Here is a 16,887-nt window from a genome sequence, read left to right on the forward strand (position 1 = left end):
CTCAAAGCTGAGAGAATGAGCTATTAGCCTGAAAACTATAGCAGCATAAAATGTGCTGCTTCCGTAGGTGATTCCCACCCTAGTATTGTCCTGATGTATTATGAACAAGACATTTTAAGAGATAGGGACTGTTTTGCCTCCGTCTCCTCCCATGAAACCACACTACGTAGTGGTAAAATATCCACCAGTTACTCTTAATGTGAGATAATGGTGAGGTGTGTTTTGACAGATGGCTAAAGCAGTGGGTTTCACCATCTATTAAAATTCACTTTCATTTGTGCAAGTGTTCGTACAAATGTATTCAAGGGGAGCCCAACTAATAGCTGAGATCAGCTACCATGAGTCTCCTTTTAGAGATGGTTTTAGTGCTCACATAGAACACTATTAAACCTGTGTTCAAAGATTACCTAAGAATAGATGTAAGGGGGTTGAGCTATGAAACTACAAGGCTGCTCTCCCATTTCCTTATGTAGCCTTATATAGCAATTGCCGGTGAGCTAGTGTCTTGTGCAAGCGACCTAGGTCTCGAAAATAGGAATTGGCTCAGATCTGACAGGTAGGAGGGAGATCCGAGTGTGAAAGAAGCAGCTTCTCTTACTGCCCAACCCATGATGTTCCTGCAGGACAATGCAGGCTCGAGAAAACAGGGCATGCCTCCAGCCCCTCAAAATGTCCTATAAGAGCTGAGCTGAGCCCAATTCCTAAGAGTCACCTAACCGCATCCACAATAGAAGAGTTGGCAAAGCATGTCAGTTTGTATCCATGGTAACACTTCTTTAATCAGAAAGGAAAACACTCCTTGAAAACTGGGACAGATAAAGATGGCACAGAACAACAAAAGGTGTCCGAAACGTAATTGTGCCATGTTATGTACAGGTGTGGGAAGCCTGGCCGGTAACAGACCACCTTTCGTCTCTCACGACCCGCAAAGAGTTATTCTCCCCGACATTTTAGATCCCCCCCCCTTTTCTCTCTCTCTCTCCCTCACACCCGCACTTCGGGGCCCGAGGCTCGTTCTTCGCTAAAGACTCGCTAAGGGTGAGGAGAAAGGAGTGGCGCGCCCTGAGGACGCTTCTTGGCTTGTGGCTGCCGATATCGGTTGGCGGCTCCGTGAAGCGCCGAGCTGTAAAGGCCGCCGCTGCCGCCGCCGCCCGCGCCCGTTTTCCCTCAGGCTAGTTCTCGGAGCTTCTGTTCCGGTGGCCTCTGCGGAACATATATACTGTCAAAGAGCCCGGCTCTTCCCCCACCGCTCATGCCGAGCTGAGAAGGTGGTGGTGGTGGTGGAATCTAGGCACCCAGTCCTCGGTGTTGCGCGGGGTGCCGAAAGGCGGTTTCTCTGGGAAGGAAGGGCCTCTTTCTTTCGCGCCAGCTTTTGATGGCGCGCCTGTGGGTTACGGCGAGGGCGAGAGCGACGCGAGTGGGAGAAGGGTGGGATTGGCCGATTGCAGGGACCTGCTTTCAGCCCTCCCGAAGGCAAGCCGAGGCGACCGGCAAGCGGATGGTGGGGGGGGATGGCTGGGTAGCTGTCACGGTCTATGTGCGAGGAATGACTAAACGTTGATTGAGGAGCCGTGGAGGCTTTTGGCGTCTCCTCTCCGCGCACAGTTCACATCTTCCTTGCGCGCGCTGATGCCCCTCCGCCTCGCGCGGCGTGCCACGCTCCCCCGCCCGCTTCTTACTCTCTCCTGCAGCAAATTAAGTGTTTCGAGACGTAATTGAAGAATCCGAGTGTTTTCCGCTTAATTCTCTTTTTTTTCCCCTCCCCCTTTTCCCGTGCCCATCCCAGGCAAGGCGAGCACTCCGGCCCCGTACCCGTTCAATGAAGCAGCACAGATTCCCGGCCGTTCCAAGTGGGATTTTGCAGGACGAGGAGAAGAAGGAGGAGGTGGAGGAGGAGGAAGAGGAGGAGGAGGAGGAGGAGGAGGAAGTGGCGGTGGAGGGAAGGAGTTGGCAGCATCAGCAACGGCAGCAGGCATATTTACAAGGAAGCATTTCGGGTCTCGCTCTGCTACTGGGGATATAAATGTCATTCAAAGCATCCCCAGATCGGCTTACGGCTCCTCTCCGTTTTCTTCCGAAGCGCTGATTTGAGTCCCGAATATTGCATTTCTGCGGCTTGCTATCCGAGAAGGTAAGGAGACTGTAAGCGCAAAATGCGCGGCGGCGGCGGCGGCATGGTCACCGGGAGGATAACTTCCCCTCCTTGCCCTGCCCCACACCACCCCATCTTCTCTTCCCATTTCCCCCCCCGCCTTTTTTTTCCCCCAGGTACGGTGGTATTTAGGCACGATCTCCCTCCCCGCTTGCCCATCCTTTCTGGGCTGCTTGATCCGTAGTGAGGAAAGCGAGAGCGGGAGATGGCCTTTGAAACCAGACCCTTTGCTTGATGTAAAAGCTGGGCAAAATCTGACTTTTGTACTTTTTTTTTTTTTACTCTGATGTAAAGAACCTTTAAGATCGTAGTATGCCTAACGCCACTCACGATCCCCAGTCTTTCATTTCTGTGCCCCCCAAACCGCCTTTCTTTTTTTCTTAACCCCCCCTCCCGGAAGAGCAGACAGCCATCTAGCCCCTTCCAAGCAACTCGTCATCATCTGGCATTGCCCCCTCCCCCAAATGCTATAGGCTGAGTCCTTTCTAGCCACCGACTGCAAACTCGGACCCCCTCCCTCCCTGGTTTCACACACCATTTGCTATTCTCAAGGAACAAAAAGTCTAGCTCCCCCCCCCCATCACCACCACCACCACCACCACACGTGTACGCCTTGGATTCCCTTTTAACCTCTTTCTGTCTTCATTCCTAATCTGATGTTGCACGTTTCTCGCTTTTAAATTAGCTTGCAAAAGTACTGCAACTCTTGAAACTTCTCGGGTTGCTACAGTGCAGCCCATATATTGTAAAACTCAGAAGGAGAACAAAATGCTGCTAAGCCTCTTGTGCCTTACTCTCTTTTAAATGATGCATTTTTTTCTTCCCCTTTCATTTTTTTAAATTCCTTTGTTTCCCCGTCCTTCCTTTCTTCCTTTCTTCCTTCCTTCCTTCCCTCTTTCTCTTTTGCCAAGGAAATTTGCTCCATCTCCAGCATCAACCACTGCTCCTTTTGATGTTGTGGTACACCGTGCGCATGCGTTCCACATTAGAATTACTGCACTGGCTAGAATAAGTTGGATCGCTTCTTCTCTTCTACTGAAACCCTAAAATCCTATCAAAAGCTAAAGGGATGCTGAGAGTCCGGAAAAAAGGTTGCTTTGGGATTTGGTCGTTGCCCTTTATAATAACAGTGGTTTGTGCACAGAGGTAAGTGATTAAAGGTTCTCTTCTAATTTAACCCCCCCCCCTCAGTCCGATAAACTGAAGGTGCAAAATGCATTTTGAGGGGGAGAGAGAGAGAGAGAGAAGACAGAAAATGTCTCTGTACTGATGTTTTTTTCTTTGTCTCTCTTTAGTGCTAATGATCCTAGCAATATGTCCCTAGTAAAAGAGACTGTGGATAGATTGCTGAAAGGCTACGACATTCGACTGAGGCCAGATTTTGGAGGTAATTTGATTGCTTTTGTGGAAGAATCTTGCTGCATGCCTAAGCTGCCATGCTCTGGGTTGTGAATGCCTGTTTCAAACATTGTCAGGGAGCTGCCTCTCTCTAATGCACTGGAATTGTCATTTCTGAAGATTTCTCCAAGTTAAGTCACTGTTCTCCAATTTTCTCTAACATACAATGACTATTTTGTATGTGTATGTGTGGGATTGGCCTCATTGTAGGAATATGTGTTGGCAGGCGGTGTACATTGCTGTCTGTAATTTAAACTTTAATTAGGTTTATTGAGATGCTAATGTCCTAAGTTTATCCAGTGCTCATTCATCAAGCTACCGTATCTATCCCTGTGGTATTTTATGAGTATTTTAAAGTGCAAATATCCTGCAAATGGAATGTCCATGTCATTCAAACCACCCAGGGGCTTTGCTTTTAGTGAAATATTTCCATGTGCATGTGTCTGCGATGTTTTAAACCTAAATTTAAATTAGAGTCCTTTGGAATACACAACAAGAGAACATTCAGTGAACAGTATAGTTTGGAATTTGGGATGGGTTGACTTTGTACTTTGCTAGACTCCGTTCACTAGGATGAGTCCACGCGGAAAGTGGGAATCAAAGCCCTACTTGCTTTAAAGTCCTCCTAATTTCCTCTAGTTGGTCGGAGGTTTCCCTCTGTCTGACCAACTAAAAAGACCCTGCACCCTGTTAGTAATGTAGCAACCCTACAGGGAGGAAAGTATAAGCATGTGTGTTAGTTACATAAAGGCTTCCTGCTACTGGGAGAGAGAGCGAGACCCTGGAAGGGGGTAACTAAGACTGAGAAGTCCTTGTGCCCCACCCCTTCTGGAGTCTGAGCTAATCTTCCCTGAAATGAGTTAAATGGTTAAAGATCACAGTGCAGACTGTCTTATGTTCCAGGTCCTCCTGTGGCGGTTGGCATGAACATAGACATAGCCAGCATAGACATGGTGTCAGAAGTCAATATGGTGAGTACTTCAGATCACTCCCACCCATCTCCACCTCCTACATTGTATTAAGGTCTGGAATATATTACATCCTGTTACAGGGAAGGGGAACCAATGAAAGTTCTGGGCTTTTCCCCCCTCCTTTTATTTACATTGGCAGCAATGTTTTAGGCCATCCCTTTTCTACAACCTCCCCAATATATCTGGTGCCTGGGTTTTTTTTGTGTTTGTGTGTTTTTTTTTCCCCTCTCTCTTTCTTTCTCTTCCTCTCTCTCTCTCTCTCTCTCTCTCTCCCTCCCTCTCTCTCCCCCCCGTACATTGATTTAGGACTACCTGAATATGAAAATTGTGACCAGTGGATTTTAAGGAATAACAATATCTTTGGCTGCGTTTTTCATTTGAAATGATATTGAATTGCTATACACACATATACACACGTATGCACACACAAACACAGAGGAAATGGATTTGTGAGACTTCACAAGGGCATCTGAAATAAATTCTCTTTTTTTCCCAAATGAATGATTGCCATTTGAATACATTGGTATTGTTTAACTGTTATGATTTATAGAGTGTAAAAAGCTGGTCAGATTTATTGACAGTTGTGCTATTTAGCAGATACAGTTTCAGACATACAGTTAAGAGAGTCCTAAGGGAACAATTCTGGCCTCTTTTTGCTCATGCTGGATTGCCCCCTGCTGACATGACTTTGCACTGCATCTTGTATTTCTGTAACATTTTTGTTCACTGTTTGGGATCACGTATGTGATTATTTTAGAATGTTGATGACTGGAAAATGAGATTAGTCTTGACTGTTTCAATATTTTATATGTGCCCTGCTAGTTTTGAAGTATACGGGACTTCTATTAGAAGTGGAAGAATGGGTGTTTGTGCATTTTGGAATAAAATTCAGTTTTCTTGCGGAGACATACTTTGACTTTTATTGAAAATTCCAGTTTTTATGGTGGGAAAAATAATTTGTAAAGACTGTAAAAATATAAGAGTGATTTTTGTAACATATTACATCAGGGACAGAGGGCTTTGTTTTTACACAAGTCATTTGAACATAATTTTGGTTACCAGCAGGATGTCAGTTTTCTGAAACCAAAATTATTGAGAAGTTAATATTCTTGCTGATATAAGGAAGACAGCATTCATCCTTTTAAAAAGCTTTTCGATAGTCAGATTTTTCAAAAAATAAGTTCTTAAATTTGGCAATGACTAAGACATTGTGAAACATGCAAGCCTACATACTGTCAAGAAGGCAAAATCTAATCTAAAGCAAATTAAAATAACACGAACTTTTGTGAAAGCTAAATTAGAATTAACACAAAATGCTCAATTTGTATTTTTCAATGTGTTTATGTTTGTAATATTTATTGAGTATATTGACATTAATGAACACTTTCAGTACCTGCTGTGTTGTATTCTCAAGAGTGGAAGAACAATTTTTTACAAAAAAATATACAGCCACTTATTAATACATATTTGTAATACAGATTGTATAAAAGATACATTATCAAATGGATTGCTAAATACTTGTGCTAATGTTAAAATTTATTCATACAAGTTCTTTGATGTTCCAAATTATTTCACCTTTACTAAATTCAATTCTTTCCTAAAGTCATTCGGAATTTAAATATGTCTATGTGCAAAAAAAAAAAAAAAAAAAAAAAAAGATTCCTTACATTAATTTCAGATTTGGACAATCTATAGATTATTAAATCCTTTCTTCACAAACAACTCTTTTGTCATGCTGAACTTTTCCCCACTGAGTTAATCATAGTTAAAGATCATGGTTACATGTATCATAGTTAAATTGAAGTTGGCGTTAATTCAGTTTCAAAGCTACTTTCAGCTTCTAGGTAAGCTTAAACACGAATGCTAATGAATTCTAAAGTGTGATATAAATTCAATCTAAAAAACTTGTGCTTGTGTGAGGAAAGGATTGAGGAGAAAATCATAGTTTTACATTAATTACCCTTAATCTCTCACCATGATTAAGGGCAAAATTCAGTGAGAATCTACTGGGTGTAGGCTACAGTTAATTTATGCGAATCTAAGAGGTCATATAGAGGCTTACTTTGCATAAGAATGGTGGTGTCCTTGCATCAAACTTTTTTTTTCAGGAGCAAGAATAAAAGTTGGTGATTTATTTGATTCAAATTTCACTTGCAGTATATTTCCATGGAAGTGATGATAGATTATTCCTAAACCTTGGCAGTACTATAATAGAATGTTTATAAGGAAATATAGATTGCCTGCTTGTTTGCTGATATCAGTGATCCTTAACCTATATGATAAAATAAATTAAATTTTGGAATTTACCTCTAGGCATATTTACTTAGAAGTCCAATATACTTACTCACCAGTAAATGAGTTCATTCTTATTTTGTTTTGAATAAAAAGTTGAGGAGTTACTATAAATCTATGGTTGTTTCTGACAACACCAATATCAAGTGATCGACATCTTTACCTGATCCCAGTTTCTTAGGGAAAAAGCATTGTTTATAAGTTTACAATCATGATTAATCTCTTCCACCAAACCTGTTACATAACACAGTAGCCTTCAACCTTGGGGGTTATGGGCACATTTCAGGATTTTTTTAAAAAAAAAATAGTCACAAATGAGCAACCACATATTTCTATTAAATCTTTTTTCCTTAAAAAAGGATGCAGTAAAATTTCTAAGAAAGACAAACTAGCACAAACTAGGTATCATTTGATCCCACAGTATTCTACCCTAGATAAAGGATAAGTGTGGGTAAAAAGTTAATTTCATCAGCTCTCCAAGTACTAAATTCAAGTTCTCCAATGAAATTTTCTTCTAATATGAAGACTATTCCCAAATCATTTTCCCTTGAAATGTATTTAAAAAATCACTACATGCCTACCCTGTTAGTATATAAAATAATAAATACATTATAATCCAAACCTCTTGATCCAAACTCACACATTCTTAATGCCTGATTCCTTCTGGGTAACTTCTAAATCCTTTTTGTCTTCTATTTACACACACCTGTAAATTTCCATCATGAGTAATGGTCATTTGCTTTTCTGTCAGGCCTCCTTTCTCTCTTTCATCTCCCTCTGGGCTGCCCCCTCTTCCACCAGAACTTTCTACTGTCATTTCCATTTATTTAAGACAGTTTTTCCTTTCTACTCTTCCTTTCTTTTGAAGTTGTAAAACAGCAGACCTCTGGCCTTCATCTCTCCACACTTTTTCCCATTTCTGAAAAAAGCTCAAAAACATGTGGACCCTGGAGGAATAGTGGGAAAGGAAAGGAGCAGAGTAATTGGGATTTTGCTTCTTGATACTTGTACAAAGTAAAAAAAAATGTCTAGGTGATGTGATGAAGGTACTAGTGATGATGTAAAAGACAGAAAACCTTGACAAGCATCAAGGTAGTATCCTAGAGGTACCTTTCTGTCCACAGTCAATTGCCAACCACAGCTATAAAGATTGTTTATTATGATTTAATGTTGGCATTAATTTACTGTTTACATAGTCTTGGTCAGAAAAGTTAGGAAGATGCTTCTCATATATATTTGAGCATGTGTGTTCATGCAGAAACATAAATATACTTTCTATCTCAAGTTATACTGTTAAGGGCATTCAGTGATTATATACAGAATTTGTTGAAGATACATTTGAAGTAGCACATAAGTAATTTAGTATAACAAATGGTCATTTCTCCTACATACAATTGTCAAAAGCAATTGTAATAGCATTAGCAGTTGCAATATTTTAACATCGGTAATGTTCAATATCAACAAGTGTAAATTAACTACATTAATTTAAGGTTTTTTATTTTATTTTTTTATGCTGTTGGTGCTAACAATCCAAATTTTTTCTTTTCAAGAGTAATTTTTCCCTGGAATAAACTTTTTCTATATAAAAAAAATGTATGTTCTTTAAAAAAAAACCTGGGACAATAATCAAATCTGTTCTTCCCTTCTCCCTATAGGGGACCTAATTTAATATGTGTATTTTAGATGGAGGTTGTACATTTTGCAAGAGATATTGGAGACATTTTTTACAGGCCTCCTTTTGAATAAAATAGTGTGACCATGAAACCAGAACAAAGCTCATCGTTTACAATGTCTGATAGGGCCTTCCTGAAAATATTTCTTATCTCAGAAATTTCTTAGCAAGTTCATATAATCAGAGAAGTTAAACTAGGAAAGAAGGTTTTCTTGACTAGTTTAGGAAAAGGAGGTGGGGGGGAGAGAATTACGTAGAACTGTGGCCAAATGAACTTATCTGAATACAAGTGAGGCTGAAGTGATCAAATATAGATATATATCAGATACAGAATATAGAAGTAGCTATTCTCCCTACTTGGAGCCATTCCTGACCCTTTGCTGTGCTATATTTTCATTTATTGGTATGCTATTTTAAAATATTATTACTGTATCATTAAAATGTTGGGATTTAGAAAAAGAAGAAACAACAGATTACAAATATTGCCTTTCGCCATTCAAGAATTCATTCTTTTCTCTCTTCTTTCTAAATGCAGATTTTTTTTTTAGAGACTACATGTCCTTTTCTATTATGTATGCAAATCCATTTTCGAGTTTCAAGAAAACTCAAGGAATCTTCAGGTTTAAGGAAAGCATTGGGTTAAGTTGCATTATGTGCAAAACGATTCCTTCTCTATTAATTATGTGGAGGTGGCACACAAAAATATGGTTTGTTTTGTCTAGAATAGCTCTCATATACTTAAAATGAGGAATTGGTGATCCAACAGATTGTTGCAACTATTTTCAGCTTCCAAATCAAATGACAATAATATGCCAAAATAGCCTTGGTTTCGTGAAAGACTAGTTGGTCTTTTTTTCTAATTATTATACAATTTTAAGGTTTAATTCCACTGAATATTTCTTTATTTTATTTATTTAATTTATTTATTTATTTATTTATTTATTTATTTATTTATTTATTTATTGCGATTTATATGCCGCCTTTCTCCCTAGGGACTCAAGGCGGCTTACAAAATGACAACTTCAATACAAATCACAATACAATACCAAATTAAAATCAGTAACCCAATTAAAAAACGATTTAAAATTATACCAGTGTACCATTTTATGGTATCTAGGCACCACATGATGACCAAACTATAAAGAATATATTCTGTTAATTATTAAATTCAATTGTTACATTTTATTACCTTTGACCTGGTTTTTAAAATGAAGTTTTAACTTTAAATCCAGTTTCTACTGTTACCAATTTATTCATAAAAAGCCATTGAGATAGTATTTTGCCAGATATATACAAATACATCCATCTGGTACCTTAATAAATGTATTTTTATTCCAATTCAGTTCATAGAAATTCATCTTTTTTATAATAATTAAATATGTGGTGCAAATTAGCTCATCTTACCTAGCTCCTTTTTTTTTGTGAGATACAGATTTAGAGCTAACTATATTGAGAATGAGTTGACTTTCTCACCTGGTCTCTTTTGTATGAGTCCTTGAGATTTGGTCATACAAAGCCTTCTAGGTGTTGCTTTCATCAGCTATGAGCTGTAAAATAAAACATGAAATACATCAAATGAAAAGAATAAAATAATAGCTTCTGGAAAAAATAATCACTATTGTTCTACTAGTTCATAGCATCAGCAGACAGACAATAAAAAGCCCCTTTCATGTCTCATACTTTTTCTTCTATTTTTAACCCCCCTCCCGCCAGCTTTTTTCCATCAAAGAAAAACCTGCCTTCTTGTTTTCAAACAACTGGAAGAGGAAAAAACCTTGAAATTTAAGTTTTCTCTAATCATTAAATAGCAATAGTGGTATTCAAGGTCAATTTTACTTGTATCCCACTTAGCATAATATAGCTTTCAGATGATTTCAGATTTCTCCATCCTTATAGAGTATATTTTGAAAGAAACAAAGTAAAACATATCTATTGTGGGCACAGGCCAAGGCTCATCATGGAAGGAGAATTACTATGAGGATTCACAGTTATCAATTGTCATTAATAACAGTCACAAATCCCATCATCATTAACAGGGCTAAATGTTATCTGTAACAAAGTTACTAATATCTATATTTGGAGATATTTATCTTCAAAGAAATCAACAAAGGATCCTAATAGCTCCATAGAAAAATTGCATATATTTTATGATACATAGTGCATGAAGGCAAGGCAATCTTGCAACAGAAATCTCTGTGTGAATAGAACATAAACAATGACGTTAGAATTGAAATATACAGACTAATAATTAACTCCCAGAGTCAATTTCATGTACTGGTTAAGGCACTGTGAGTTCTAGTCGTGCCTTAGGTACAAAGCCAGCTGAGTGACCTTGGACCAATCTCTTTTGTCAGTCCTCAGAACAAAGCAATGGCACACTGCTTTTGAAATCGTAACAAGAAACCAGAGACTAGTCCAGACAGTCACCAGGAGTCAAAAAAAACCTGATTGAAAACAATCGTCATGATTTTATAAGCTATAAATATTGACAAAGCTATTTTTGAATATCATTTAGGATAACACTTCAAAAATCAGGTTCAGTGAATGTGGTCTACCAAAGCTGATATTGTGATAAATCTGTTGATCTCAAAGGTGTTATGTAAGACAGATTTACACCATAGATTCATCAGGCAACCTGTTTTTTAGGAAAAGAGAGAGGGAAAGTCTAAATGTGGAAAGAAAAATATTACTATCGATAGAATGGGACTCACTGCGTATTTGTTTCAATGTTGTTTCCGAAAAGTAATTGACTCAGAATGTTTTATGCTAAGATGGCGTGGTATTTGGTTAGAACTGTATCATTTTATACACTATCATATATTATAAAATAGCTGAGTAGTTAATAGGATTACGAATTCTCCTGTGTCAATATGGAGACTAATGGGCTTATTTTAAAACGAATCCGTAGGCAGCAACTTATTTCCTATTAACTTAACTTGGTTGTCTTTCTGGAAGTGTATTATTACTTGGAAAGTGGAAGCTATGTTTTTCCATTGTTACTTTGATAACATGATTATCCACCATTATTTGTGGGCAGGTTTGTTATGAAACATAAATTAGAACTATTCAGTGAAGGAACCCCCAACATTGAATAATGCCAGAATAGATTATAAAATATTCTTGCAGGTGGCTTAATCCTGGTTCTGTGAAACCCATTGGCTATACCCTGCAAATTCTTCTGTCCCAGTTCCTCTTCAAATTCTGTGATGCCAGGGGAGATTGGAATGCTCACTATAATTGATGAGTAGGGAAATGTCAGCCAGAAAAAAAAAATGACAATTAGGCTTTGGTCAATCAGTTGATACACAATACACAAAGAGGCTTTCATGCTAATATTCAGTAGGATTTAAGCAGTTTTAAAGGACTGTATTTTGTTTTTGTTTTGTTTTTTTTGTTTTTTTACATAGGTAGTGGTGGACCAATTTAAAGAAATAAGAACCACTGGGAAAAAAATGGTCTGAAATACATAGAACATCACAATATCATTCATTTTCATATAGCATTTCAATTCTCTTCTTTTTGTTCTCACAGCTGGATCTTGATTTCATATGCTCAAATATAAATGACTTTTCCAACACATGTAGTTTCATTCGTCTTTCTCAGATGTTGACTGCTGCCTAGTCACGTGTGTGAAGCAGGTGGCCATATAAACCATTTCAGTTAATGCATCCATGATTTTAGGTAGATAACTAGATAACATTTTTTTTCTGGTTGCAAATTTTTCCAGTCTAGGTGAAATGAAGAGCTGTGTTGAATTTGAAAATTCTTACTGTAGCTATAATGGACTGTGAGAATAACCTTGGGAGAGCGAAAGAGGAGCCACAGTCAGGGAAATGGTTAGACAAGAGATACCCCAGTCCAACAAAGGATTGAGAAAGTGTCTCAGAAGGGACCTCTGTAATTCTCTAGAAAGTAAAAGCAAGGAAGGGGAGAACTGCTTTCAGACTTGCAAGATTCTGTTAACCTTACAAGTTATTTTTATCCTATTCAATCATGTCTGATTTTCCGAGATTGTCTGGACAAATTCCTGCAGTTTCTTTGACATGATTTTTTAGAAGTTTGCTATTGTCTCTTTGCTAGGGCTGAGAGAAAGTGACTGGGCAAGGTCACCCAACTGGCTTTCTGCCTTAGGTGGGACTAGAACTCACATTCTGAATTTCTAACCTGATGCATCACTGCTACATCAAACTGGCTCTCTAACCTTGCAATACAAGTAGTGTTGGTAGTAGTCATGATTTCTGTTTTTGTTTCTTTTAAAGGGCTTACACAGAAAGAAACAGAAGTGACAGTAGTTGCTTATGTGGACAAAACAGTAAATCATATTTTAATTTATTAAACTAAAATACAATTACTTAAATCTATAGTTTAACATTGAAACTAATGGAACTAAGGAAGCAAGTTAAAGGAAAAAAATATAGAAAGCAAATGGGGAACTAGGAGGAAGAATTAGAGATTCCACATTCTTAAAATACTTTTTTGTGAAGTAGGTAACTTAAAAAGTAAGTAACTTAAGAAACCTTTCAAGACTCAGAATATGTGTAAGAAGGCCTGGATAACACTTGATGATGAATGAAAATGATGTTTTTTTTTCTTTAGCAGGAATTGTAGTAGGCTGGCTTTTAAAAAGTGTTAGGCCAATTTATGAAAATCATGAGGGTTAATGCTATATAGCAGTGGCTCTCAACCTTCCTAATGCTGCGACCCTTTAATACAGTTCCTCATGTTGTGGTGACCCCCAACAATAAAATTATTCCTAAAACCATTGAAAATATTTGTTTTCCGATGGTCTTAGGCGACCCCTGTGAAAGGGTCATTCGACCCTCAAAGGGTTCCCGACCCACAGGTTGAGAACCACTGCTATATAGCCTTGATGACAGCATAACTGCCTTTGAAGACCACTTGCTGGGAGATTAGTGGGCTTTCTTGTCTAATTTTTTTACCACTGACAGAAGAGACTGCTGGATTAGATGAACTAGAGATCTAGTTCGATAGGACATTGCTTATGTTCGAACTTCTCTTTGTTTACCAGACCTTTTCCACTTTAGGAATTAGAATACGATATGCTTTAGAAAATGTATATACTTAATTTTAAAGAAATAGACTAATTTTCCACTGAGTCCAATAAAGTCAGAAAACTGTGGCATTTGGTGAATCTATTCTAACTTGCTTTGAAAAACTATGTGTTATTTCATTTTATTTCTGCTATTTTAAAAATGTAATCCCCATCCTATAGGCTTCATCTGGATGCACAGTACAATATGACAATAATTGAAAATGCAAACTTTTCTCAAAATTGTCTTCAAAAACATCTTGAGAAAGATCAGGAAACAAAAATTGAATATAATCAGGAAACAAAAATTGAATATAAACATTCTATATGTCAAGGACCTCTCTGAAAAACCAGTTTTAACTTGCTCCCACAAGTTATTGAAGATCTGACCAAACATGCATACTCATATGTAAACATCTCTGGGAGGAAGTCTTGATTTCTTAATGACCTTTGTTTTCAGGATCTTACCAGGAATGTTTACAATAAAATCATGGGGACTATAGGTGCTGGTTAAATTTTATTGTTTGTGATAGCATTAAATATGAATCTATGTTTTAATTGTGCCTCCTCACTCCAGAAACTTTTTATTTTTGTCCCTGTCAGATCAGAACTGGCTCTGAGAATTTAATTTAGGATAAATCTAAGTTGGAGGTGATTTCCTCCTGCTTAATTGTGCCTTAACTTCCCCAACATCCTCTTTATTAGTTCTCTGCACACTTTCTTTCTCTCAGCAGAGGCAAAGGAAAGAAGAGGAACGTTCTTAAAAACAACATCAACAACAACAGCATTCCCTTCTTCTCTTCCTTTAGGTAAAGGAACAAATTCTGCCTAAGGCTTAAAATCTTCCTGTCTTTGTACTGGATACCTGCATACCATTATAGGTAGTCCACAGCTTACAACCACAACTGGGCCTAGATCTTCTGTTACCAAGCAATGTGGTCATTAAGTCAGTTGCATCCAATTTTACAACCTGTTTGTTGCAGTCATTAAGCAAATCACCATGGTCAATGGTCATTAAATGAATCCAGCTTTTCCCATTGACTTTGCTTGTGGAAGCTCCCTGGAAAGGTTGTGACCATCACAGGTCCCAGGATCAGGAATGCCGCAATCATGATAAATACATGCCAGTTGCCAAGGCCTTGAATTTGTGGAGGAAACTACAATGGTCATGATCCAAGGACTGGTTATAAGACACATTTTTTCAGTGCTGTTGTAACTTTGAATGGTCATTAAATGAAAGGTTGTAAGTCAAGGACTATCTATCCAATACTGTACTCAAGAGTGGAAGAAAGAAGATGCAAAAGGAAAACATACTTATGATAGGAAAAGCCCTGATAGGTCATGATAAATGGAACTGATACACAGAGATAAGTTATCTCTTGTACTAGACAGAATATCCATCATGGCTATTAGCTATTGGTACTCTGATCATTCATACCTTTATTTGGTTTCCTTTCAAAACCATCTAGTTGACTGGACACCAGCTCATATTATGACAGTCAACGTGCCATCAAACTGGGTAAAATGTTTCCCTCCTTGCATTCTGAATTTTGCAACTTTCACTTTGGGGTCTCTTTTCCTGTCCATAATATAGTTTTATATGCTTCCATCATATTTCCTACATGGTTACTTTAAAGAATCCAAAACCTTCCAGCTGGAGACATTGCTCAAAATTTTTATTGCTTGGATTCCCCTTTCCATTATTCTTTTCAAAATATAGTAGCACCTGGAATCTTGATCATATTTTTTTTCCAGAGCAGTTCCATACTGAGTCATTGATTTCACTAAACTGTTCAATATAACCTCTGTTTCTCTTTTTTTGAACTGTCATTTCCAGTTTAGACCTATCAGTGCAAAAAACATGAAATCTAATATGCATTGTCTCACACTCTTCTTTTTTTCCCCATTGGGTCATATTTTAATGTTCATTTGAACTGTTTGAATTATTTTGCAGTTCCTTGTAATTACTTGTAAGCACTTGACAACTTGATGTTATCAGTAAATCTGGCTATTGCATCGTGCTGCATTAAATTAGCAACGAATTAAAAAATGCCATGTATCACACAGATCATTGAGGGATTCCAATGATTAGATTTCTGTACTGGGATAACTGTTTATAATTTATGCTCTTTAATCTTCAGTGAAACTTTCCTGTCATTACAATAAGAAGAATTTGCCTTCTTTTGCCATCGTTTGTCTTCATTGCTCAGATTTTCTGGAAATGTCACTTCAAGCACAGGAATTTGTGCTACATCTTTTGCAGTAAAAATAGGCGAATCCATTTAGTTTTGCATTAGTCATATCGCCTCTCTTTTGCCGTCTAGTAATCCAGTGGTTTTTCTAGCCTGTTTCCTGCTATTAATGGGTCTTATTTTTTTAATGGCCAGCCTTGTATTATTAGCAGTATGAACCTTCTCGCTGATATAAACCTTCTGTACGTTTTACTTCCTCTTTTTAAAGAGAGGATAGGGCTCCATGTTTTCATAGTTATAGTTGAGTCTTCAAAAAAAAAAAGGTAAAAGAGCAGCTAGATCAGTGGTTCTCAACCTTTTGTTTACCATGGATCCCCTTTAAATATCTTTTGTGGCCACAAAGCATGGCCACGGACCACCAAGACTTAGCTCAAGGTTTAAATCGTAACATTTCTGTAAGCCTTCACAAACCCTCTGTGACCATGTTGAAAGGAAAATCCATCTGGTTCAGTTCCAAGCTGGAGAAAGACACTGAGAACAACATGGAGGCTGATTGGAAAGAAAGCTTTATTGATGAAGCAGAACCACCAGGGTTCTGGAGCAGCTGACTAAATGATTGATTGAATGAATAGATGGATGGATCTTTTTTATTGCAAAAGTTTTACAATTACATTTTCACCCCTTTTTCCCCCCCACCTCCCCCCCCAAACTTCCCAACCTCCCTAACTCTCCCTAACCCTCCCCTCCCCCCAGACTTCCCTATAATATACTCATACTCATAAAGAACCCTTAATATAACACTTATATGTAGACTTGAACCCCTCCCTCCCCTGTATAATTTTTCTCTTTACCTCATTACATTAAAATATTTCTAATACATTATTTTCAAATAAAAGCTATTTGATACTTTCTAGTTTGATATTTGTTCTGAACATATTCTATCCACCTTTTCCATTCCCATTCATAAGTCTCTTGTGAACAATCTTTTAAATATGCTGAAATCTTCGCCATCTCTGCAAAACTAGCCATCTTCAAAGTCCATTCCTCAATAGTGGGCAAAACTTCATTCTTCCAGTATTTACCTATCAACAATCTTGCTGCTGTTACCGTATAGCAAACTCCATTGCCCTGAATTGTATCATGACAATCTCGTTTTCAAC

At 38.0% G+C, this 16,887-nt stretch overlaps 1 protein-coding gene across 2 annotated transcripts in view; it reads left to right on the forward strand.

Moving 5' to 3' along the window:
• The first annotated feature begins 3,221 nt into the window (after positions 1–3,221).
• Positions 3,222–16,887, forward strand: part of GABRB2 (gamma-aminobutyric acid type A receptor subunit beta2) — a 121,871-nt gene continuing 108,205 nt past the window's right edge. For both annotated transcript variants that reach the window (XM_070934274.1, XM_070934275.1), the window contains exons 1-3: positions 3,222–3,298; positions 3,448–3,539; positions 4,454–4,521. In XM_070934274.1, the coding sequence (XP_070790375.1) occupies positions 3,222–3,298; positions 3,448–3,539; positions 4,454–4,521 (237 nt within the window). The remainder of the gene's footprint in view (positions 3,299–3,447; positions 3,540–4,453; positions 4,522–16,887) is intronic.

This window comes from Pituophis catenifer, unplaced genomic scaffold, assembly GCF_029215685.1.
Source record: "Pituophis catenifer annectens isolate HBS135680 unplaced genomic scaffold, rPitCat1.0.hap2 SCAF_2, whole genome shotgun sequence".
NCBI classification, from domain to species: Eukaryota; Metazoa; Chordata; class Lepidosauria; order Squamata; family Colubridae; genus Pituophis; species Pituophis catenifer.